Source organism: Pseudomassariella vexata (assembly GCF_002105095.1).
Source record: "Pseudomassariella vexata strain CBS 129021 chromosome Unknown BCR38scaffold_1, whole genome shotgun sequence".
In the NCBI taxonomy this organism is placed as follows: Eukaryota; Fungi; Ascomycota; class Sordariomycetes; order Amphisphaeriales; family Pseudomassariaceae; genus Pseudomassariella; species Pseudomassariella vexata.
This window is the reverse complement of record NW_024467956.1, coordinates 3,406,547-3,431,271: the sequence shown is the minus strand read 5'-3', so window position 1 is coordinate 3,431,271 and position 24,725 is coordinate 3,406,547. Positions and strand designations below refer to the sequence as shown.

Below are 24,725 nucleotides of genomic sequence, written 5' to 3'. Positions count from 1 at the left end.
GTCGCCGTAAGATTCCCGGCCCGGGTTCCCGTCTGTCGGTGCCGCGTCTGGTGAAGTCGCAGGGTTCGCGTAGGAGCCCAGGTACGAAGGGCGGCTAGGTCAATGATATTTAATATGTATACCTCCGGTCTATTTGGGGGAAAAGAAGAAGAAAACGAAAAAAAAAAGGAGTAGTAAATCGATGAGAAATTTATTTTCCAAAAAGCTGGGAAAACATTCACTGCAGTTGGGAAATTTCAAATGTTTAACACTTTCTATTCCTTCTTTGGTATGTATAGTGAATGCCGAACGAAAGTACATGAGCAGAATGCTCAATTGTGAAAATACACAATGCTCGCGCCTATCTCTCTCTAATCGGTCCAAATATCTCCTACATCAACCCATTAGATGAATTCGACTTTTACATGATTCTCAAGGCCGTTTCCACGTATCTACTTTGTGCACGGGCGCCACTGAAGATAAAGCAGCTGAGTAAACTTCAAGTCGGTCGAGTAAACCTACTGGCAGCTTAGTATTGCCGCGATCATGCCCCATTCAAAGGTTGAGAAGGGTAACTTACCGACATGTACGGCTTCGCCTTCAAATCCTTGGGCTTGACGCTGATTTCTGAGTTGATGTTGAGCAGTCCCTCAGCACCGCAGGGCGACCAGACCTTGCTGCTGACGAGAAACTCGTCCGTTTTGATGTAACCCGAGTCGTAAGGTCCATCGATGGTCTTGCTGCTCGAGATCTATCCAGCCATTTATTAGCCGTCCGGTATTCCTAATCCATCTCAATTCTTCTGGCTGCCGAGAAACACAAACCTGCTGCGAGTCCCCAGAAAAGTAGTAAGTAGCCTTACAGACCCCCTTATCCCCCTTCCCCAAAGTTGCCGACCCGCGGTAATCGGCCTTGAAGATGGAGAACTGCCAGCCGCCGGGGTACTTGATAGCGGCGTTAAGCTGGCAGTTCTTGCGGGCGTTCGAGGCCCGAATGCCCTCGCCCGCCTCGGCGGTAAAGCTGTCGTACAGCAACGTCAGCGTCGTCTTGTCGCTCGAGAGCTGTGACTCCACTGAGCCCGCCTTGCAGCCCGAGCCGGCGAATTTGATGGCTTTGATGGTGACTCCGCCTGGGGCGGGCGCGGTGACGGGCGTGCTTCCGGGGAAGGGGATGGCAAGAGCTAAGGGTACGAGGGCGATAAGAGTGAAGCGCATTTTGAATGCGGCGGTTTTGGGAGAATTGCGTGGATGTCGAAGTTGGGATTTGAAGGCTTTGAAGCTCGAAGTGATGAAGCTCGAGATATTATGTGTGTATGTTTGATTGTGAGGAGACTGGAGTGATCATGAATTCCTGGTTATAGGTCTGGGGTCAACATGCAGCTCTTATACCTTTTTCCTGGTCATCAAGTGCATCGTGACTGAGGTTAATTGGCGGAAGCGGTCAGCTTAGCTCTCTCCCTTGTGGAGTGAACTTGTGGAGTGGACATATGGCTTTCCATATCTAGGGCTCAGCCATTCAGGTTCCGATGCCGAGTTTAAGTCCACAGAGGGATGACTGGACAGAAGAACCTGTTTTGGCGAGTCTATCGAAGTCTGGTCAAGGTATGTATAACATCCCCAGACCAGCCTCATGGAAAAGTCCGTGCGATCCAAGCCAGGGCTGTCCAGGGCGTCAGCCTCACGTTTCTCCGAGGGAAAACTGAGGTATCTCCTTTGAGGCTCTCCAATGAGACATACTATGAAAAAACTCTCTCTGTAGCAGGCTCCCAAGACGCCAGCATACTGTCCAGTTGAGTATTAGCTAGGAATGTTATGTCCTGATAATTGTATTTTCTTTGTTTTAAAAGGATTGGTAAAGAGGCTTTTCTAGCTTGCCTCTCAATGCTAAATTCAATTGTGCCGACGGTACGTGACTATTCATGAACACCAGGGCGCTGGAGCCGGCACTATGGATTAGAGTTATAGACTAGGCGGGTTAGGCCGAGCCAAGAGCTAAGGACATAGGAAGCCAGATCTAGAATGGTTACAACATTAAGTGAACTGCAACAGTTGGGAGGTCGACACCGAGGGCTAGCTGAGAACCTACTATTACGTACACGAGTCCAAGGCAGACACAAAGCATTCCACCACTTGTCTTATGTGCAACAGCCTCGATAATGAGGTGTTGCGTTTTTCTCCAATCCATGTTGAAGGCACGGTACAGGAATAATCGACTGAAAAGGAAGCATGATTAAACTTGGGAGGTCGGAGGTGCAAATGGGGACGATTGCTATTCTATATATCAAAGTGAAGTCTACTTCGCGTAATAACTCTAGGTTGAAGAACAAATCTGTCAATACTATGAATTCACAACTTGCCTGTTTTCGTTTTCCGAGGATCGATGATTCCCCTAATTGTAAGCGGGATCCTAGTTGCTCCGTTGATGATGCTGAGACTCGAGCTGAACAGCTGTGGCTGAAGCCATGCCTTCCTTTTGTATACTTGGATAGGGTATAAGACATCGCCCATCCAGTCGCAGTTGTGGATATGGGTTTGCATTACAGTGCGACTAACACAGAGAGCCCTCCATTCTGACCGTGAATACACTCTTAAGCAATGGCAATCTTAGTGGAAATGAAGAGACTTCGTTCGCAGTGTCGGCATTGTGTTACGTTGCAAGATCAGTATTTGCGGACGCTTGAGAAACCAAGATAATCACACAATTTGTGGCCGGAGTTCAGGCTATTAGTTCTGGACGTGCGGTATACTGTGGTCTGCCGAATGACAAACCTCGTACGCCCAGCTGTTCCGATATAAGGACTAACGTAGCCATTGCAAACACTCCCGTCGGCATCCTGCATAACGTCGTGACATGCAATTAAAATCGAGTGAATGGCAGCCTACGAACATTAGCCATATAACACCGAACCAGCTTCATTTCACACTTACCATTTGCCTCTCAGTGTAATATTCACCCAGCTGATGTGTTGTTAGCACCACCTTGTCCCGCCGAGTCTGCCAAGCCAGTTGCTACTTACGCAACACCATCCTGGTCAACCTCCTTCTCAATCTTGGAGCTGAAAGCAATGGCGCTCATGATTCCGTCGCCAAACTTCTCGTTCATGATGGCCTTGAAAGCGTATCCGTAGTTCTGCACAATCTCGTACAGGCGGTAGATGAGAGGCTCAACCGGAGGCATCGGCCCAGCTCGCCCACGATCCGGGAAGCCCATCATTGTCGATTCCAGGCTGTCCTTGGGGACATTTAGCAGCGTTGAGAGCTTCTCGACATCTTCGGCGGACGCCTGAGCCTGGCCGTAGAACAGGGCGGCAACTGCGACCTCGCCCCGGCCCAACTCCTTGGCGATGTCTTCGAAGGTGAGCTTCTTGGTGGCTTTGGCCTCGAAGAGCATCTTTGAGTAGACTGGAAGTCTATCGACGAGCGTCGACTGTTAAACTTGTTAGGATGGATGCGGCTCATTGTGAAGGGGGGTATAAGTGCCTTACGCCTAAAGTTGCGATGTTCGACTTATCCGTCATTCTGGGCTATTGGTCGTTGCGAATTTGCGGGGTGAAATAGTACACGCAACAGTTTTCAAGCATCGAGAGATTGCGTACCAGATTCTGCAAGCAGTCTCTGGCTATATTTCTATGCCTGCCAGAGGGCCATTGAACGTCATCGGCCTCTACCCCACACACGATGCGGAGCTAAACCGGAATCTCGGGCTTTGCTGTAAGGGAAATTCTTAGGTAATTATTAGCTTCCCCCAAGACATGATGACAGCCCGGAAAACGGACCAGACTATAGATGTGATGACATAAGTGAGCTTTCTTGTAAGAGTATATGAGGAGCTGGCCGCCTCAGGTTGTTACACTGGGCATCAGCAACCGCCGTGTGATGCGAGAGTTCGGATGATCCGAGTTGCCGTTTTGTTCCTGACTCTCAACTTAACTTAGGTTACACGATGCTCATCGTGGCAATTGCATGCATGCGCCTCGCCTATTGACTTCATCGTAAAGTAAATCTCCGATACATTAGCCCGACGAGTCTTGAAACGTGAATCTGAAGAGCCTCGAACGTGCAAACGTTCGAAATAAACTATGTTGTCGACAGTCTTCTCAGTTCGTGACCAGTTGGTTGGGCCGCGTACTGTACGCAGTTAGGATTTTCTGAAACCGTTAGTATTCGCAGCAGAAGGCGATTCCTGCTTACGCAAGACCATTCATGACATCCAGACCCACCTGAAAACCTTGTACGACGTGAGCAAAGAACTCGCGAAAGTTCGAGGCAACTCCCATTGCCCATTTTTGGAAGAGCTAACACCCCTGTTGCCCGGGATCTTGTTCTGCATCAAGATCTGCTAACCAGATCAGGTTAATCCGGCCCGCATTGGAGGGGTAGGTATCTTGGGAACTGAGTAATCTAGCGCCCCACCAGCTCTTTTCTAGAACCTCATTCCTACAGTGTACGGACGCAAATCTGGGAACAACCCACTTCTTGAGCCGGATAGATTCCAGCCCGAAGCTTGTTGTTTTACAGCTGCAGCAGATTGAAGGAGCACTTATCATCGCCTACATTTGAGTTGTAGTATCCCCCCGTAGAGTCGTCGCAGTCTTCCTTCATTGTCCAAGGACCATGACGGAATCGTCGAAAGATGAGCCTTCGCAAGAGGCGCCGCAGTCCGCGTCGGAGACCAAGCATGTCCACCACGACGACCATATATCAAGTGCTAGCGACGATGACTTCAAGGCCGTAGAGGTACATCATCGATCGATCGCCCGCTTGTTTTCTGCCCAGTGTTTTGACTTACAGTGCGCGGTGCCAGGTTTCGTTTGACCCGGCGAATCCGTACCGGAGAAAAAGCTCAATGGTCAGCAACGACAGGATACCGCCACAACTGATCGAGAGTGCGCGTTCGAAGAAAACGCAGTGTCTGGTGCATCAGTTTCTCAAGAACCCCCAGCGCGATGTCAGCCACCACCAAGGCCACGACGACGACGGGGTTGATGACCCATCTTGCCCACAAGGTCTCGAGCACATTGCCGAGCCAGGCGGGACGAAGGATCCGAGGCTGTCCATCATTGAATCAGATAGCGCTGAACACAGCGACGCCGGTCAAGTCGACGAAAAATCTTGGAAAACTGCTCTCACTAGGTCCAGGACCGAATTGGACTTGAACGGAGACCAGAGCCACGAGGACTTGCACAGCCGGCTGCTTACAAAAAAGCAATTAAGCGAGATGGCATGGGGTGTGCGAGAATTAAGTAGGAGACTGGGCAGCGTGCGGCTCAAGTTCCGGGCGAAGAACATCTTTATTCTCACCAAGGTGTATGACCAAGAACTGATACCCAAGACAAGAGAGGTCACCAAGTGGCTTCTGAGCAAGGATAGAGATGTTAGGTATACCGTTTACCTGGAAGATAGCCTGAAAGAAAACAAAAAGTTCGACGTCCAGGGACTATTAGAGGAGCTTGGAAAAGACTACGTTGACGCCGGTGAACTCGACGCCGACACGGCCCCAGCAGCGCTTAGAAGACGAGTAAGGTACTGGGACGAGAATATGTGCCGGACACGGCCACACGCATTCGATTTTATCATCGCCTTAGGCGGTGATGGCACAGTCCTTTACGCCAGCTGGCTGTTCCAACGGATCGTTCCCCCGGTCCTCAGTTTCGCATTAGGTAGCTTGGGATTTCTCACCAAGTTTGACTTCAATGATTATGCGGAAATCCTGGGGACTGCTTTCAATGACGGAGTTACCGTCAGCTTGCGATTGCGTTTCGAAGGCACCGTAATGAGAAGTCAGAGGAAGAAGCAGCGGCTGCTGGCTGCCGGAGACGAGGTAGACGAAGAAGAATTTCAGCGAAGTCGAGATCTCATCGAGGAGCTGATAGGAGAGGAAAAGGAAGACGAACACACTCACAGGCCTGACGGAACCTATGAAATTCTCAACGAGATTGTGGTTGACCGTGGGCCCAATCCAAGTAAGTTGCGTCGCATCTTATTAGACGATAACTCCCACTGACCAAATAACGACAGCCATGTCATACACGGAGATATTTGGTGACGACGAGCATTTTACCACAGTTCTAGCCGATGGCGTGTGCGTATCCACGCCAACGGGCTCAACAGCGTACAACCTCGCAGCAGGGGGTTCACTATGCCACCCGGAAAACCCCGTGATGCTCGTAACGTCCATCTGCCCACATACGCTTTCCTTCCGGCCTATCATCCTGCCCGATACCATCGTGCTGCGCATAGGAGCCCCGTACAACGCACGGACGAGCTCGTGGGCGAGTTTCGACGGGCGGGAGCGCATCGAGCTCCTGCCCGGAGACTATGTCACCATTAGTGCCAGCCGCTTCCCGTTTGCGTCGGTAACGCCGCCAGGGCGGCGGAGCGAGGATTGGGTTAATAGCATTAGTGGAAAGTTGGGCTGGAATACGCGGCAAAAACAAAAGAATGATGGGTATAAGCAATGGAACTGACAATGGAAGCATTTGGGATGGCGCAAGTACCGGTCCGGATAATAGATGATGGGGTTGTCCGGAGTCGAGAGGGGGGTTACAGGTCTTGTTAGAAACCCCCCCTCCTTGTTGTAGAATGGTACTAGAAACGGAACTTGAGCGCACTTCCTGCATTAAAGAGTGAATGATTCGACTTCAATAGTATCGAAGAGTAAATAGTCGAGCGATATTGAGTTCTCGGCGAGACTCGGCGAGTCCTGTTTATGAGATGAAGCAAATACGTCTCTTGGAGATGGCTGCACCGTGCAAAGAAACCAGCTGCATGTGTCCCTGTATGAACCCCTTTCCAAGGACCTGGTTCACGGCTCCAATTAAGGACAGAAGAAACAACCGCAACCTTATATCCCGCATTTATACAAGGAATTCCCTATGACAAAAACAGAACATTTCAACTCGCACTCGGGAGCGAGTCGACCATGAGGTCAACGGTCGACCGACTTGCAAACCGTGTGTGAGACTGACTACCTACCTCGAAGCCAAAGAACGGAGGCAAGGGAAGGCACGTCGACTCGGCAGTGCAACTGTGTTATTCAGGTTAGACATCCTTGGATTTTATGGCTTCTCGCTCGCCATGGAAGACCCTGAAGTCGTGCGAGGATAGCGCTAGGTTGACCTTGGGCCGGAACAAACCCCAGTCCTGGGACACACAAACACAGGGGGGAAACAAAACAAACATACAGGCTCTATCATAGGTCACCGTTTACCGTACGTTGTACATGAGCATACATAACTCCAGTACGTAAACGTACACAAGGTCCGCAATGCACCTCGGCAGCCTCGAACACTTATCTGATTGATGTCCCTCAACTAAAGTTCTTGGCTTGTCGCAGCGACACGGCGGCATCTGCGAGGCTTGGGTTGAAACGCATGGTCTCCTCAAAAGGGAAGTTGAACCCCGTTCGCTTCATGCTTTGGGAGTGGCCTGTTGATCGATCAAGCGAAGTGCATGAGAGTCTCCTTTTTTTTTCTCTTTTCTAGCGTAGCTGCAGGTACGGAGAGTGAGGCCAAGTCCGAGTCCACGTCTAAGCGTGAGCCTAGGCATGAGTCTATTCGTCAATTCTGGATAAGTTTTTCAGGCGGGAATTGACTTTGTCAACGCCCAAGGTCGAGTCTGATCTGACTCTTGGCTGCAGATGTGTGGGTGTTGGGATGAAGCTGTTACACCGAGCGCAGGAATCCGCATTGTCATTTTCAAAGCACTGGGTCGGTAAGTCATGTTGGTGCATTCTGCGTTGATTTCGAATCATAAGGTAATATTGGCAACAAGTTGGGGGATATCGAGACGAGTAGTTAGTCCAAAACCAAAAATAGCTGGTTGTTTCAAGTTGTTTATAATGACTCGGGAATAGTTGCCCTCCACAAAACCGAAGAGCGCCGTATTCAGTGCAGACTTGCCATCGCTGAGGAATTCTCGCATGTCGGACCAAGACAGGAACGCGCCAAGAAAATACAAACAGTAGTTTTGTTCGTAGCCAGGGTCAAGTCGCACAATTGGCCCCTGTTAGAAGATGCAACCGCATTCCCCCAGCCTGCCTACTCAATCGGTCCGCCCGCCGTGATATGATACCATTGTTTGTCATTGTACAAAGTAGTTAAGGTCTAGATGAGCATTGACCGCTGGTCGTCGGGATGATAGTAGAATCATTAATCGGGTAAATCCTTTACTCTTCGTCATCCGAGGTCTCGACGAACGTCATCGTGATGCCTTGCGGGTCCTCGACATTCAGGTTAATGGCGTCTATGGTGTCGGTTCGCTTCTCCTCGGACGACGTCTCAACTCGCTTGGCCTTGGGCAGGGCGGCGATAGGTAGCGTGTCAACATCACGCCTCTCCAATTCAGTTGGTGTCTGCATGCCTTTCAAGAGGCCCCAGTTAGCCGGCTGCGTACTTGTTTGGAGTAATTACTCGGGCTTCGCTTACCAGCGGGAATTCCACGACGGATAAACATGGTAGTGACCTTTGTTCGGCGGCGCGGTTGAGAGGCCTCGGACTCATCACGCTTGTTCTTGGCAGCAGCGGCAGGCGCTTCGACGGCCTCAGCGGCGGCGGTAGGTCTGTTATCGACGATGATACCAACACCGGCGCCACCCTCACCAGTGCCGAGCTGAATAATAGGACCCTTGGTTAAGGCGACCTCAGCATACTGCAGAGCTCGATCGAACCCGGCCAAGTCACGCTTGGCCTTGGGTGCCTCGGTGTCGGCGGCGTCCCGGGGTGCGATCTCCTTGCCCATTCCTTGCAGTGTCGATATATCGGCAGCTGAAATGCGAGTCAGTACGTTGGAGACGACCAGGCATCTCTGGGAAATATCTTACCTTGCTCTGTTAAGCTTGAGTCGGCGGCGGAGGTATCGGCAGCAGTTGTATCGGCGGCAGTAGTCTGATCCTCTTCGGCGGCGGAGGTATCAGCTTTAGGGGCAGGGGACGAAACGGCAGCTGGAGTGGCGGCGGCGACGGCAGGTGCTGCGACTTCAGCGGCGGCGCCTGACCCTGCCGCGGCGCTGACTGCGGCGCCCTCGAGAGCGTTCATCAGACTTGTTACATCTTGGTTTCCTCCGAAAGATATTTCACCATCACCTACTACCCTTTTGTGGTGTCAGTCTCCGGTCCGTAGCAAAGTTGCTGTCCAGTAGTCAGTTGCGTGACTTACAAGGCAGGTGAGTAGGCTCCGAGGTTGATGTTCAAAGGTAGAGAGCACACAGTGGCCACAAGGGCGGCGGCAACGAGGTGATATCTGACCATCTTTAATTGTTTTGGAAGACCGACTTTGTTTGGTTTGGTTCGGTTTGTTGTAGAGACGAAAGTAACTAATTGTTTAGTACAGTATAAACAAAAACGACCAGCGGCGACCAGCGAGGAGAATAGAATTAGTGAGGAACCGAAACGAAAGAGTTAGATTCAGGACTTGAGCGCAGCTGAGTGAAGAAAAGAAAAAGGTTAGAGACGATACGATGAGCTTCATATATGTCAGTGTATCTGGGCCACGAGCAAGGACTTTGAGCCTCTGGGCAGCACCCTCCACGACATGGTCCACATAGAAGCCTCAAATCCTGGCTTGCCAAGCGTTTCTGTATCTTAACAGTAAAAACAACCCATGAGCACTGGTCAGAATACCACAGCACGACCGGGATGTGATATCTTCACTCTATCCCTGCTGGCAAACAATGCCAGAACCTCTTGAAACGAGTCGGAACAGAGTAAAGCATCGTCGAGAGAGCGGATCAGCGTAGCTGCCGTAATGATGAGGCTCTTGGCTGGAGTTGCCAAGTATGGTGAACCATCAATGCGGCGAGTCGAACACTGGTAGGCACGGTGAGACGAGTATTGTTGAGCGAGTGGGTCAGTCAGTCTTGAGACCTGCCAAGGCCATCATCAAGCGCCCAAGTACCGCAGTACGTTGCGCCCACGCCCAGTGCGCCAAGAGATTAACAAGCTCTTTTAGCATCCAGCGACATGGAGACCCATGTTTTGTGCTGGTCTTTGACCACCTTTTGGCCATATGCGTTGCTAGGCCTGGACCTGGGTAGATTGGTATTCTGGGGTGCTAGGGTTGAAGCGTGGATGCAGCCAAGACAAGAGGACGCAATCGTCAAGTGCCGCTCGATGTTTTAGATCCAAACTGCCCCAAGGCGACTTTCTCTACAATAGGTCTAGTCAGCAAGAAACACTTGGTTTTATCTACCTACTGGGTTACTTGCGTAGCTGGGAACCAGGGTTCAAATGCCGACGAGAACTGAGAGCGTTGCAGGAGCTGTAGGCTCGACCAGTGCAGATCTTCATCACGATGGCGCATGCTTTTTGCAGGCAACCTCTAACTTCCAAGACTTTACTTTTGTAACCAGCGTAAGGATATAACTGATATTATGACATCTGCAGCCGATGCGGGAAGTAAAGGTTTCTGCGGGCGATCATACAGCCAACCCAAGTCTGGACGAAGAGATCAGAGATGGACTAAGACGTGACAGACAGGCTGTCCGTGATCTGTAGCCGAAGTTTGAGTGTACGTCAACCAACTTTGGCATGGGCAAACCTGTGGCCTGCACTCCGAACCTGAACTATTCTGGGACTAGAAGCTGGTTTGGTCATGCTTCGTCCTGACATTGGATGAAAGGACAATGAGAGAAGTACGAGGCATTACCAAGACGAAGCGGGGACACGATCGATCGTCAACTTGGCCAAGACGGAGCTCTGGTAATGAATTCGGGGGTTTCTGATTCACGCCTCCTATCGACGAAACCGAAGCACAGCCAAGAGACGGATGGGCCAGTAAGGAAGTTGGAACAGTCTCCAGGTCGGATGTGAGGTTAGGATGGACAATCGGCGATGCAACTTGACAGCTGTCGGACAATAGTCAAGGGGTCCCGTCGCGGGTGGACATCGAGCTTACGAAGTGGGCAGGGGCATGGGAAAGAATCAATGGACGCTTCAGACGCAAATTGAAAGCCTCAAAACAAAGTCCTAGTGATTTCAAGTTGAAGAAAAATTTGGAACCTCTGTGAAGTTGTCGTGCTCCGCTTGGCGTTCCGCTTGGCGGTTCTCGCTGACGACCACCCTGGAACCTGGGAAGCTGGGGGCTCCTTTTTAGCGCGAAACGAGCCTATCTTGGCAGCCCGAGCGTCGCCTATCTTCAGCAGTTCAACCCTGTCTTGTTTTCCTCTGTCGCGAGTTTCCAAGGAACGAACAATGAAGCACGCAGGCGGGAAGACCCCTCCATTTTTAGAATAGAGCGAAATACCAATTCTTCGTCGCTGTGTGCCAAACACCCGCAAAGTTCGAGGCTGCAGACATTCCTACAGAAATAACTGGCGATGTTTGTCAGCCCGTTGTTCGATACCTTCCTGCAACCTCTAAGTGCTTGAGTCAACGCCATTGGTCGAAACCGAATGATGCTCCCTGTCGATTGCGCATAGCTACGTAACCACGACAGCTGAAATGTGTAGACCAGGCGCAGAGTCCTACGCTCGACCTTCGCCTCCTTTGAACAATCTCGAGTCAGATATGTTCTTCTCTGCTCTGCTTCATCTTCCATCTACTTCAGTCAGTTAAGCGCGAAGTGACGTCTCCATTAATGAATCATGGCGCCTAGTGAGAAAGACAGGCAATGCACCCCGACCGTTCGACCGGCGCCCAGAAATCGAATCTGGGGTTGCCGCCCATCGACCCTCCTACTTTCCCTGGCTTTCGTTTGGATCGTACGATATTCCGTCACCATCAATTGGCATGCCTTGCGCTCAACGGGAGATCTCCCTGCCCATGTTCCTGATGATGGAGGCATCCACTGGGATAAAGTAAGCTTTCCCAAGAAAGGTCGATTTTCTGGCAAAACTGCAGCCAAGGACTGAGTTGTCACTTATTGTGTAGATTGAGCCACATGAGAAACTTCAGTGGCACCCGTGCTTCTCTGCTGCTGCATACCTTTTGAGGTGTGCCCGACTTACTGTCCCTATGGACTACCACCGACCGCTCAATGAGTCGGCCGACCACCCCAAGGTTTACATTGCCCTTGTGTTGGCTCCGGGGCAAGGGCGCACCGATGACCCAGCGTCCTATGCGGAATCGCCGCTGCTCGTCAATCCCGGGGGGCCCGGTGGAAGTGGAACAATGTTCGTCGCCGCCGCCGCTCCGATGCTCGCCGGAATCGTCGGCAGAAACCACGATATAATCGGCTTCGATCCCCGTGGCGTTGGAGCGACATTGCCCAAGGCTGACTGTTTCGAAGTGTCCGAGAATTGGTCGGGCGTTGATGACCGTAATACTGCCCTCATGAACAGGCTTGCCTGGTCCTTATCAGGGCATGACGTTGGTCTCGTCAACTCGAGCAACGTCGCAATTGGAAAGATCGATGTTCGATCCAGGGCCGCGGCGCAACAGTGCAAAAACGTTTCCGACCGCTACGGCAATAATAGCATATTTCAGTATGCTAATACTGCCAATGGTGCTAGAGACATGCTTTCCATCGTCCATGCTTGGGATGAGTGGAGATCGACGGGGCATGATGCCAAACCCGCCAAGCCTACTAAGCCTACCAAGCCTACAGAGTCTGCGCGCCATGCGGAAGTCAAGATGCCGTCCCATCTACAAGAGATGAACTCCGCATCGGAATCGACGTCTGCTGTGACCACCCAAGGAAAGCTTGTTTATTGGGGTTTTAGTTATGGCACTCTTCTCGGAGCAACGTTCGCTGCCATGTTTCCCGACAAGTATGTAACTTTGGAAGTTATTGTTGCCCCTTTCTCGTCTGTCTCCAAAACCACAGGTGCATGCATAATCGAGCTGTCGCAGTGTTTTTTTGCTCTTCGGACACGAGTTAGGACTTCCAAAATGTCCCTCATATCCTCGCAAGGTGATAAAAATTACTGACTCCCGTTGTTGCAGAGTCGGACGAGTCATCTTGGATGGCGTCGTCGATGCTGACCACTACGTAGAGCCTGTCTGGATGGACAGCCTCCTCGATGCCGACAAGATATGGGATAGTTTCTTCAGTTACTGCCACGAGGCCGGCCCGAGATGTGCTCTTTATCGCCTTGGTGATTCTTCAACGGACATTAAGAATCGCCACAGCGAGATCATGGCATCTTTGGATAAAGAGCCGAGAATTGTGCTACATCCGCAAGTCAACCTCCCGGTCATCTTGACCGCGAGCGACATAAAAATGGTCCTTTTCCAATCCCTCTACTCCCCTATCGTTTCGTACCCTGCGATAGCAGACCTGTTGAATATGATTTTAAAAAATCGCGATCTGCACCGTTTTACCATGCCGCCAACATTACCCGCCTACTGCCGCAATATATCGTTGCCTATCTGGCCGGACGATGCCCAAAGAGCAGTTATGTGCGGTGACAAGCGATATACGGTGAGCCATCACGGATTAACATCTTTCAGTACCGTCGATAATAATCATCCGGGTAGATGAACGAAACATTGCCCGAACTCCAAAAACGTTTCGAGGACTTGGCCTCGTATTCTTCTTTTGCTGACGTCTGGATGAGCCTCATGATGGGCTGCAACAGTTGGGACATAGAAGCAAAAGACCCACCGATGCGCTGGGATGACCACCCGGCCCATAGACCCGCACCGATCGAGACTGACTTCCCTTTGCTCTTCCTGTCTAGCCATCTCGATCCCGTGACACCCCTACACGCCGCTCTGAAAATGACCCGCAAGTTCGTTAATGCGAGCATCGTCGAGCAACAATCATCGGGGCATTGCTCCGTCTCGTGTACCTCGATCTGCACCATCAAGCACATCCGCGCCTACCTGAATCAAGGCAAACTGCCTCCCGCACCGGATTTCACCGGCCCGGATGAGGGGACCTGGACCACGTGCGACTGTGATGAGAAGCCCTGGAAACAGATCCGGCCTCAGTACCACCGCGGACATTCTACTGCAGACGAAAAGCTGGACTGGCTTGATAATGGAGACGAGTTGAAGGTAGAAGAACTACTTCGGGAGCATTCTGAGGATGAGGTCGAGTGGTTGCAGAACTGGAGCAGCTTCCGTGCTCTGATGTTCGGGAAGTTCTCGAATGAGCAGCTTGATGGCTATCAAGCGTTTAGGAATATTTTGCTTCAGGCGCCATTTAGGGATCTTAGACATCGTGATACCGATACTGGGACGGATGGTGAGTGTGAGTGCAAGGCAGACGGGACAGAGCCTCGTTTGGAGTGAAAGCTGTGGTTAGATTCTACACTGCAAGGCATATTAATCCTAATGCGGGCAGCTGCAAGTCGTCATGCACGTCTGTCCAATGACAGTCATGCTTAATAGCATTTAATCGATTTCAGACATGATGCGTGAGGAACTAGCATCAGTTGGAAATGCGTTGCGTTCAACACCGTCCAGACAAGCCAGGCAGCCAGGTAGCCAGTCATCCGTCGTAATAAACTTCTCACAGTCGAGTCACAAGACGGCTGAGAAGCATATGAGTCGTAATGATGTGATTTTTTCATGTTGCTATAAATACGGACCTTTTATTTTACAGAATTTCCCATTTGAATTGTATCGTTCTTTGGCGTCGTATACTATACTGCTTGTTCCTGCTCCGAACGAGACCGCACTGCGACCACGCCTAAAAGAAGATCCGAATCCCGTACAAAAGCTACCCCAAAGGCCTCATTGACCTACTCTAAGACAGATCGAATAAAACGTATTCGAATTCGGCTCGAGAATACTACAGAGCGTCTGCAAAATACTATTACCGCTATTAGGGCCTTCGTTAGTCCTGAAGGAGTTCACCGAACGTCCTGTTTAAGAAAGTAGTTGGGCTATAGCTAGCCCGAAGCGGAAAGGAAAGACCGGATTTGCCCCTAAAACCTAAAGTCTAGGAGTGATTATACTATATGAAGGGGTCGAATATCCTGGTAAAGTAAGATAGAGGACTTCCGTAGAGGACAAAGAGGACAAAGAAATGAAGGAAACCAAACAAATCAACTCCTAGTATTAAGTGTTCCGAAGAAAGGGAAGAACCCGATCCAAGTAGCTCAAGTAGCTACGAGGAAATAATCGTTAGGAGTACGAAGGATAATAAAAAGGCACACTCTAAAGTAGAATATACAGGACTACACGCAGGATAAGCCTGTCACAAGCTAGAATTCGAATGGGCTAGAAGGTCGCGATCGGGCCCGATGGCGTTTCAACAAAACCTTCTAGGACACTCAAATAGTGCTCGAAGCACCAAGGACTCTTCCAGGGGCAAGTTTCTTTCTTTGTACCTAATTGATACTGGCGTTAGGAATTGACGATTATGCCTGGCCTCTACTCACACCTCACTTATTGTTACAATTAAGAAACCTCCACATAGGCTACCCACAATTATGTCGAATCCTAGGGCCGGGAAGACAGCTCATAGAGAGGACGCAGGAACATCCTCTTCGGAACCTACTACCCCACCTCCAGAAACGTCGCCAAACCTTGAAGTTACCGACGCCGACTTAGCGGCGAAACGTGCGCGTGTCTAACGATTTGAAGAATGGAAGGAATTAGCGGACCGAGAAGATAAGATAGCGGCGGAACTAATCGGAGGACAACGTATCGGACGGCGCCGTCGGTCGTCGAGATCTAGGTCTCATGAGGGTAAAAGGAAGACAAAGGATATCGACCTATTAAACGATATACCAATCTTCGAACAAAGATTCACGATTCGTGAGCGAAACGCCTGGCTCCTTAAGCTAGATCGATGCTTCTTATCTGCCCCGGGACTATACGATGACAACCCGGCACAGATGATTCGCACCGCCTTATCCAAGATGGAGCTAGTTTGTCAAGAGAATTGGGAAGGGGAATTGGGAAGGGGAATGCCAAGCTGCAGCCCTCGAAGGAGCAGCTGCACTCCATGCTAAACGGTCGGACTGGGATCGATTCAAGGAATGGACAGCACAGTGGTTAGACCGATCCGGAAACGCAGAAGCCAATATTGCGGATACGCTTGAAGAAGCAAAACACCGACCGGATCAACATCCCCAAGACTTCGACATCTATCTCTCCTCATGGGAGATTAAAAGACCTCCGCGACCCGAACCCGATCGTGCCCTTTATTTCTACGGGAAATTACAGGAAGATCTTAGGTTGAAAATCAGGGAAGCGGCCAAGGGGACATTACCTCAAAACCGGCAGGAAATGGTGCCCCTTGCGACCCTCTACTGGGACCAGATACAGTCCCTAAAGCGAAAACATGACGAAGCGATTGCTCCCGAAGGTGCAAACAAGAAGCCCAAGACGGAGTCGACAGCGACCCCGTGGGGTCGTGGGGGATACCGAGGAAGAAATCGCGGGAACCGCCGTGGGGGAACCCAAGTGGAACGACAAGGCGTAACACAAGCGAAACCCGAAAAGGTCACACGAGGAGAGGACGTGAAAGCCCGTGACTCCGACGGAAAGGTTCTCATCTGTTATTGCTGTGGGAGTTGGAATCATTTCGTCCCTGAGTGCCCCGAAAAGGCACCCGCGAAGGTAGAAGAACTTCAAGGGGGAAACGAAAGCGGGTCGTAGGCGACCCTACCGTCACGACCAAACCAAATCGCTTCTCGTTAGGGACACATGCTTGTTTTTTGGTACCCTGTCAGATCCAATCACCAAGATATAGTTCCCGAGAAACAAAGACTATGGTGGGATTGGATACACATTCTATGGTTGACTGCGTGAGTGTGGAATTCGCAAAGCAAATGGGCCTTGCACAGGCACCTGTCGAATCAATAGCGATACAATCGGCAGGCGATTTGTTCCCAAAGACGTATGGAGTCTATTGGGTTAACGCTACTATGCGCGACTGTCGAAATGGGGTTCGACGCTTCCGACGCCCCTGCATAGCGATCGATCGTGACCCTAGAGTCAACGGGAGCCCCCTTCTGTTTGGACAACCTACATTACATTCGCTGGATATCTTTCTACACTCGCGCTCAAACCGCTTCTGGTTCGGCATCAACTCTACACAGATGGAGCTGATTTCCGCTGCGAAATTTAAGAGGGCGTGCAAGCATCGAGCAATTGTCCATGCCGTACTCTCGATTCCAGAAGGAACCCCTCTCGAAGACGACGAACTATCAGAACCTCTATTTCGAGACGACCAGATCCCGTCAGAACTGCACGAGTTCACGGAATTCTTAAATACTAGCAAGGCCACTACCTTACCCCCGAGGCGAGGTGTTGACCACGCTATTGACCTTCTTCCGGATACCGAACCACCTCACTTTCCTATCTACCCGATGGCGCGAGACGACCTCGAAATCTTAAAAAACTACATCAAATCGATGGAACGACAAGGTCGAATCCGAAAGTCATCTAGCCCAGCGGGCGCCCCTGTCTTTTTAATCCCGAAAAAGGATGGTAGCTTGCGATTATGCGTCGACTACCGAGGACTAAACCAGATTACTACTAAAAATCGCTACACCTTACCCCTCATCTCCGAACTACTAGATAGAGTTGCTAACGCGAAGGTGTTTTCGAAAATCGACTTAAAAGAAGTTTATCACCGTATCCGTATCCGGGAAGGGGACGAGTGGAAGACGGCCTTTCGTACGCGTTACGGTCACTACGAGTACCTCGTAATCCCCTTCGGCCTCTGTAACGCTCCAGCTACGTTCCAATCTTACATTAACTCCGTCCTCCAGGAAGAATTGGACATTTGTTGTGTGACTTACCTCGACGAAATACTAATCTTCTCTCCAGATAAGGACACACATACGGAGCACTTGCGGAAAGTGGTCGAAAAACTGTTGAAAGCTGAGCTATACGCTAATACCGCAAAATGCGAATTCTTTAAGGGCGAAGTGGAATTCCTGGGATATGTCATTTCTGACAAAAGAATCTCCATGGACCCGGCTCGCGTTGACACAACCACGCAGTGGCCTCGTCCTGATACTTATCACGACGTGCAGTCCTTTTTGGGCTTCTGTAACTTCTACCGTCGGTTTATCTTGGGGTACCCCAAAATCGCGGCCCCGTGACTTCATTGCTCAAGGGTAGCGTACAAGGAAAGAAACCGGGCAAAGTGGAGTGGACTCTCGACGCGGAACAGGCATTTCGCCAACTCCGCGACGCCTTTTCGCAGACGCCTTTGCTTCGGCATTTCGACCCTGAGAGACCGATTCGTTTAGAAACAGATGCATCCAAAGACGCCTGCTCCGGTGTGTTGTCGCAACCGGATGATTAAGGGCGGTACCACCCGGTGGCCTTCTATTCCAGAAAATGGAAAGGGGCCGAGCTCAACTGGGGGGTGCCCGATCAAGAAATGGGGGCGATTGTACAAGCCTTCAAACACTGGAGACATTACCTACAAGGGTCATGCTTCCCAGTCGAAGTTTTGTCGGATCACCAGAATCTCACTTCTGGGCACCCCATATCTGATCGACAACACGTAGTATACTTCGACCGACTGGTAAATCATGGCTGCATATCCTCTTTCGAGTCGGCATCGCGGACAACATCAGGCGTGTCCTCGACTTCCCACTCATGGAAACATAGTTGTCCCATGGACTGGGGATTTTCAGGTCAGGATAAAGTAGCGACTGATCACCAACTGCACAATAGGTACATGCATATATAAGTCCATCGCATACCGATCTACCGCTCTCTTACAGATTTCAATAAGTTTGTGCCAGAGAGGTGGCTTGTCGACCGAATATGCAACAAGCGTAATGCCCACCAGCCCTTCTCAATAGGGAAAACTACTCAGGCTAGTATATGACTTAGCACGAGATGAGGCTTCTACTCACAAATCTCATCTTCAATTTCAACTCGGAGCCCTGCGACAAGAGTAAGAACTAGCTGGATCAGAAGGCGTTTGCATTTCGGGAGAGGATGCCATTGATTTGTCGACTGAAAGCGGTCTCTGCTTGACTTGGACGCTGGACGATAGGTTGTTCTCTAAGTTGTGGGCCATCTTTGAGTGCCTGTTAACGACTGGTTCAACTCGTATGCTATATTGATACCTCAGTAGGGTTGGTTCTAATGGAAAGTTGGGAGCATTCGAACTGGGTGAGAAACTTTATTGTTACTGTTATGAATGTGATATATGGTCGATAATCTGTTATACTGATGGGAAGTTACAGAATCACAATACTTAATGGCGCTTTATTCATCTGTTTCCATCTCATTTGACGGGTTCAAGCGACCAAGAGCTTCAGCACTACTCCGAGTCTCCTGGTATTACCTCTAAATGGACACATGCTGCAGACGAGGGCTGTTATGATGACCATATACTTATTGCCACTTTTTACTTGACGCTGATCCTCGTAGATAAATAACATGAGCGGTGTCCAACCGCTCTTGGCTAGTCGTATGAGGGTTAGGGTTAGATGATGTTGGAGCTCAACCTACCGATATCTTACTCGCCTGTGCAATAATCTTTGGTGCACGGCTTCCCCGAGCTGTTCAAACCGAGTGGTTTGGGAATTCTTGTAGATAAAAATCCCAACTGCATCACAAGAGGTTTAAGCTCCAATAGGCAATGAATGGAAGGTTTCTTGGCATTGATAAAAGGATAGGCCCCACTTGGACGGCCCAAGCTCGTCACCGCCCAAATTTTCTTTCTGCCCGGAGCTTTGGAGCTTTCCAATTGCGACCCTGCAGAAATATTTCGAGCAGTAGTCCAGCAGAGGTTTCCGGTTCAATCAATCTACCCTGCAAACAACCATAACCATGGTGACTAAAAGCAAGCTGAAGACAGCTTTGGCTGCAGAGAGGGGAGTCGACTTCCATAAGCTCGCCCTGAAAAAGAAGGAGAAGGCAGCACGTAAAAAGAAGGAAACTGGCAAGGGCGGGGCAAAGCCGGTGAAGGAAGACGACGCTGAGGACGGCGATTCCAATCTCGAAGAAGACGAGTCAGACGACGAGGATGCGAGCGACGAAGAGACATTTGATATCGCACAATTAGACGAGTCAGACAGCGACTCTGAGGTGGAAATGGAGGAGAAGATCCAACGGAAACCTAAGCCGACGCAAAAAGCTATCAAAGCTGCCAAAGATGCCAAAGCCGCCAAATTAATCGCAGAAGCAGAAGATGACGACGATGAGGAAGAGGAGGAGGACGAGGAAGACATTCCCGTAAGCGACTTGGAGGATCTGTCCCCCGAAGACAAGGAGGATCTGATCCCCTTCACTCGCCTCACAATCAATAACACAACCGCTCTGCTGGCCTCCCTGAATCGCATTCGTCTGCCGACCGATAAATCCGTTCCATTCGCAACACATCAAACCATTGTGGGTGTAGAACCGACAGCGGACGCCATTGAGGACGTTCAGGATGACTTGAAGGTAGGAGCAAGATCGATTGATGCACCGCACTACTCCGTATGCTAATATCCTACTTCAACAGCGTGAACTCACCTTCTATTCCCAGGCCTTAGATGCAGCCAAGCGCGCGCGCAAACTCCTCAAGGCTGAGGGCGTACCCTTTGAACGGCCAAACGATTACTTCGCGGAGATGGTTAAGGATGACGGGCAAATGGAGAAGGTGAAAGCCAAGCTGATCGAGACGGCAAGCGCCAAGAAGGCATCGGCGGAGGCGCGCAAGCAAAGAGACTTGAAGAAGTTTGGCAAGCAGGTGCAAGTTGCCAAGTTGCAGGAGAGACACAAGGCCAAGCGGGAGACGCTGGACAAGATAAACCTGCTGAAGAGAAGTACGTTGGCCATGGACCAATACATCCTCACATATATGCTAACCCACTTACAGAGCGCTCAGAAAACTCCGGTGACGTGGGAGCGACCGAGGCGGACATCTTCGATGTGGGTGTTGAACAGGAGATCGGAAAGTACAGCGCCGGCAAGGGCCGTGGTGGCGACAAGGGCGGCCCCAACCCCAAGCGCCAAAAAAAGAACGAGAAGTACGGCCACGGCGGCAAGAAGAAGTACGCCAAGTCTGGCGACGCCGCGAGCTCGGGAGACATGAGCGGGTTCAGTGCCAAGCGGATGAAGACAGGCACGAAAGGCAAGACTGTCAAGACGGCCAGGTTAGGGAAGAGCCGGCGGACTGCTGGGAAGCGGTGATAGACTAAAGGCTGCGCATGGAGTGAGTGCAGGGCGGTGCGTGGAGCTGCAACTGATGCAGACGACGCCCTGTCGAGAACAAACTTGTAGATACCACCAGAGTGTTCCGCATATTAGTCGGGGAACCAGCAGGCACTATTGAGAATTGCAACTTGACTTGGTTACTATATTATGCGATCCTTTCTCCATGTTGGGTCTACGCGCTGGGGCATCCTGAGGTTCAAGAATGCTGCTCTAGATGGACATAACATCTACGAGCTCGCACATCAACTGTATTATATGCTTGCCAGGGACTTTCTAACAACCTCTTACCGGCCTGACTCGATCGTTGCGTTTTACTTACAAAGTAATCATCTTTCTCATAACACTTCAAACCTTCCGTAATGAACCATGATTCCAACTTTGTACTACGTTTGAATCTCCCTTCAGGGGTGGAAGTCGGTCGCTTTGCTTGCTTCAATGTCGTTCGCCATTGGGCTTCGCAGAAAGCGCCTGGGTTTACTAGTCAATTTTTGCATGCCCGGCAGCTACCGTACATCTCAATTCTGTGAGTAAAGTGGACCATAATCATTGATACAACTTCTTTCGCAGTGTAGACAGAGTTGCGGCAATATTCAACATGTCTGTATAATCTAGCCAACTTATACAACTAAACGAGACTATAGTGGGTATTGAGGGCTACAATGCAAAATCAAACTCCTGCTGACTCCAAATCAGCCCAAATGCTGAACCCAAAGCTCTAAGCAACGCTGGTATTGGTACGCAATTCATCAATCATCTTCAAAATCGCCGTCCCAGGCTTCGCCCACATTGGCCCATCCACATCCCCATCGCCTGCCACCTGTCTCACCACCGATTCTCAGGTCTCTTGCCTGGTCCCGGCCCTCACTCCAGCAACGGACTAAGTAATCATCGCCGACCGTGACCAATTTGCCGCGATCCGTCCAGGCTAACGCGCCAACCTCGCGATCATGGCCTCGGACGAGCGGTGTTCCAGTTCGTACAATCGGTATATCGTCTTTGTTCATGTATGACGCGGTGTTGGTCCGCTGTAATTGGAAAAGTGGTCTGCGGACACCCGAGCCTCTTTCGGACGGGAAGCCAGATTTGGGTGGCGCCGCCGAAATAGGGGTTGCTGAGCGCGAAGTTGCGATGGTAGAGTTCTCTAGACTCATCGAAGACATGGCGCCGGACAAGTCATCACGGAAATACCGCTCCGCCGTGGGAAACACTACCGCACACCCGTCGCTACTTCCTACGGCAAGCAACTCGCTGCGTCCATCGCGTGCAGGCCGTACCGCGCACTTGACATAGAAACTCGTGGCGTGGAAGGAGGGGTGGCGGAAGCCGTACATGGGCCCCAGACCCTGATATGTTGTATTACCGTATCTTCTCCGTGCCGGCTCACGCAATGCAAGATCAGGTGCTTGGCCTAGTATGAGGTGCGGTGTCGAGTATGCATACACGGTGTTGTCCTTACAAAGGGCATACAAGCGTGATTTGTCGCTGCTGAGGGCCAGAGATGAGATGCCGAAGGGACGCCAGTGCGAATGGGAGGTTGGCGGAGCGGTGATGGACACTGGTGTGTTCTTGCCTCGCGACGTTGTTCGAATATCCCAAAGTTTGATAGAGGCGTCTGCTTCGCATGCTGTCAGGAGAAGGTGCTCCTGTCCCTCGGGGAGGAAGTGAAGAGCTGTGACGGATACGTCCCCAATGCGGCCTGGAATTTCGCCTCTGGAAGGTGTATCTCCGGGTCCGCCGGCTGTGGCTTGCCGGGGCTGTCCAGAAATTATGGCATGTGCATTCTTCAAACTGTTCACGACGCAACCTGCTTTTGGTGAAGGCAAACGGAAGCCTATGCCAGCCTCACGGTCAGGAAGAGGTGGAATGTCTTGTACTGGACCCTTACACCGGAGATCCCATATCTGAACACTGCCGTCACGCGAAGATGTAGCTAGAACAGAGCCGTTCGCCTTTCCAGGTTGAAACCGCACTTGCTTTAGGGAGGCCGTATGATGATGAAGAAACGCAATGGGTGTTTGAGTCATCATATCTATAACCCGGCCAGTCTGGTCACCGGATGCTGTGGCCAGAAGGTAGTCGTCGGACGAAAAGGCCAGGTCTATTATGGCATTGCTGTGTGCCTGGAAGGACAGGTGGGTTTTGCTGAAAGATTGCGAGTCGTCGCCCGAGGACTCAAGAAGGCGGACTCGCCCCTCTTCGTCGCCGACAGCTACGAGGCTATTTGCTATCGAGTTGTTAGTTGAGGTACACACGTAGGATATGAGGCATTGACTAGGCCATACTATGACACGTTGCTGTACAGAAGGGTATACAGCGACCTGAGCCATCATAACTTGTACAATGGTAAGCATCATCAGGCCGAGTGTAGAAGTCGGCGGTTTCTGTCCTCCAATCTGATGGCATGTCAGTCTCTCTGCATAGCCAGAGTAACAATTGGAAGGCTCTACGAACCAGACACCGGGCATGCCATATATGATCTTCCAGCCCTGGGGATACCACCTAGTTGCCGTTGCAAAAGATGACCAGTGAGGCCACGGCTTGTCAACGGTGCGAGGCGGCTGGTCGGCCTATGATCACCCATATTGCTCTCATCATACTCGCTATCGTCCGTGTCCATACTCTCCTGACATGACCGCATTGATCCAATGGGACTCAGGAGTGCTGGATTGGTCCGTCCGGGGGATTCTGCGCTGATGAGGCTCGGTTCGAGGTATCGTGGACGAATTGGTGATAATTCGGGCGTGTGCTCTAATCTGCGCCGTTTAGCCCGAGTATTGTAGGCATCATGACCCTCATCCTGATAGTATTCGTCTCTCATGGGAGCCTTTAAGGGACTCGAGGGAGCCGGTGTCTGATAGCTAGAGCGGTTGATACGGGGAGCGGCCAGCTCGCGCAAGGCCTCACGAGCCGGACTTATATGACCCGATGCGTGATGAGACGGTACACGCGGTCTCGGAGTGAAGAAGCGTCGAAACTTCCTAGGTGTGATGGACGGATTTCTTCTCTCTTTGGCATTGGCTCGTCTCGGCGGGGAGGAGTGTATCCTGGAGCTGTCTCTTCGAGGCGGAGAGCTAGATATGGGATCCGCCATGGTGACGGTCTTGCCTGCCATAACGAGCTTTTGGATCGTCCAAAGTGGATGAGACTGGTGGCCAACTTCCCAAAAAACAAAAGAGAAATGCTATAAAACTAAGTAGGTCATGATCAATGATACGTACGAGGAAATGTACTGTCAGACTCTGGACCTCCTACGTACACTTGAGCAGGAAGGTGCCGGTGCAGTGGGGGAGGTGGTATCTTGTTCCTTTTAAGTGGCACCGCGTAAAAACACGCCTAGACGACGCGAACTCGACTTACACGAGATTCGTGACGTTGGGGGCGCACTGTGCCGCCAGCCAATTGAGAGCACCGCACCCGACGTGGGGACCTGCTCATTACCACATGCGACAATGCCACCACGCCTCGCAGGGCTTCCCTATACTAGCTCCGGATAATCCCTCCCCCGTACTCTGTACACTTCTCTAGCTACCCTTCGCTAGTCCTTACCCTTCACCACGGCCAAGCGAATGCACCGCACCGGCATGGTGAACTCATCGGCGAATACACTACCGAATATCCCGGCATGCATTTATCAGGGCTTGTACCAGAATCTACGCAGTACTAGGGCATTAGGCAAGTAAAGTGTGGCAAGCACGGCTGTTAGTGTAGAGTAAAAGTGGCTGGTGAACACCTGTAGA

The 24,725-nt window shown here is 51.0% G+C and overlaps 8 protein-coding genes across 8 annotated transcripts; 4 read left to right on the top strand and 4 right to left on the bottom strand.

Moving 5' to 3' along the window:
- Positions 1 to 431: 431 nt before the first annotated feature.
- BCR38DRAFT_493640 (uncharacterized protein) lies at positions 432 to 1,193 on the bottom strand (the record flags this gene model as incomplete). Its single annotated transcript, XM_040864707.1, has 3 exons — positions 432 to 497; positions 560 to 730; positions 798 to 1,193. 3 exons carry the CDS (start codon positions 1,191 to 1,193, stop codon positions 432 to 434), a joined length of 633 nt encoding a protein of 210 aa, XP_040721458.1.
- Positions 1,194 to 2,835: 1,642 nt separating this feature from the next.
- BCR38DRAFT_454277 (cyanate hydratase) lies at positions 2,836 to 3,496 on the bottom strand (the record flags this gene model as incomplete). The annotated part of the gene is made up of 4 exons (XM_040861689.1): positions 2,836 to 2,857; positions 2,907 to 2,936; positions 2,996 to 3,405; positions 3,464 to 3,496. The coding sequence occupies 4 exons, from the start codon at positions 3,494 to 3,496 to the stop codon at positions 2,836 to 2,838; spliced, it is 495 nt and encodes a 164-aa protein (XP_040721457.1).
- A 1,179-nt stretch (positions 3,497 to 4,675) lies between these two features.
- On the top strand, positions 4,676 to 6,569 carry BCR38DRAFT_22286 (ATP-NAD kinase-like domain-containing protein). Its single transcript, XM_040854261.1, has 2 exons — positions 4,676 to 5,941; positions 5,997 to 6,569. The coding sequence occupies exons 1-2, from the start codon at positions 4,825 to 4,827 to the stop codon at positions 6,443 to 6,445; spliced, it is 1,566 nt and encodes a 521-aa protein (XP_040721456.1). The 5' UTR covers positions 4,676 to 4,824; the 3' UTR covers positions 6,446 to 6,569.
- A 1,369-nt stretch (positions 6,570 to 7,938) lies between these two features.
- Positions 7,939 to 9,488, bottom strand: BCR38DRAFT_22248 (uncharacterized protein). The gene is made up of 4 exons (XM_040854260.1): positions 9,134 to 9,488; positions 8,800 to 9,068; positions 8,405 to 8,743; positions 7,939 to 8,339 (listed from the first exon to the last, which is right to left on the bottom strand). Exons 1-4 carry the CDS (start codon positions 9,223 to 9,225, stop codon positions 8,146 to 8,148), a joined length of 894 nt encoding a protein of 297 aa, XP_040721455.1. The 5' UTR covers positions 9,226 to 9,488; the 3' UTR covers positions 7,939 to 8,145.
- A 1,738-nt stretch (positions 9,489 to 11,226) lies between these two features.
- On the top strand, positions 11,227 to 14,409 carry BCR38DRAFT_418249 (TAP-like protein-domain-containing protein). Its single transcript, XM_040859212.1, has 4 exons — positions 11,227 to 11,771; positions 11,845 to 12,683; positions 12,859 to 13,336; positions 13,393 to 14,409. The coding sequence occupies exons 1-4, from the start codon at positions 11,559 to 11,561 to the stop codon at positions 14,149 to 14,151; spliced, it is 2,289 nt and encodes a 762-aa protein (XP_040721454.1). The 5' UTR covers positions 11,227 to 11,558; the 3' UTR covers positions 14,152 to 14,409.
- Positions 14,410 to 16,098: 1,689 nt separating this feature from the next.
- Positions 16,099 to 16,470, top strand: BCR38DRAFT_404895 (uncharacterized protein; the record flags this gene model as incomplete). The annotated part of the gene is made up of 1 exon (XM_040857898.1): positions 16,099 to 16,470. One exon carries the CDS (start codon positions 16,099 to 16,101, stop codon positions 16,468 to 16,470), a length of 372 nt encoding a protein of 123 aa, XP_040721453.1.
- A 3,056-nt stretch (positions 16,471 to 19,526) lies between these two features.
- Positions 19,527 to 21,142, top strand: BCR38DRAFT_418246 (eukaryotic rRNA processing protein EBP2-domain-containing protein). Its single transcript, XM_040859211.1, has 4 exons — positions 19,527 to 20,232; positions 20,294 to 20,597; positions 20,651 to 20,752; positions 20,782 to 21,142. The coding sequence occupies exons 1-4, from the start codon at positions 19,618 to 19,620 to the stop codon at positions 20,970 to 20,972; spliced, it is 1,212 nt and encodes a 403-aa protein (XP_040721452.1). The 5' UTR covers positions 19,527 to 19,617; the 3' UTR covers positions 20,973 to 21,142.
- Positions 21,143 to 21,734: 592 nt separating this feature from the next.
- On the bottom strand, positions 21,735 to 24,318 carry BCR38DRAFT_382864 (WD40-repeat-containing domain protein; the record flags this gene model as incomplete). Its single annotated transcript, XM_040857436.1, has 4 exons — positions 23,440 to 24,318; positions 23,271 to 23,381; positions 22,147 to 23,212; positions 21,735 to 22,050 (listed from the first exon to the last, which is right to left on the bottom strand). Exons 1-4 carry the CDS (start codon positions 24,098 to 24,100, stop codon positions 21,735 to 21,737), a joined length of 2,154 nt encoding a protein of 717 aa, XP_040721451.1. The 5' UTR covers positions 24,101 to 24,318.
- Between the last annotated feature and the right edge of the window lie 407 nt (positions 24,319 to 24,725).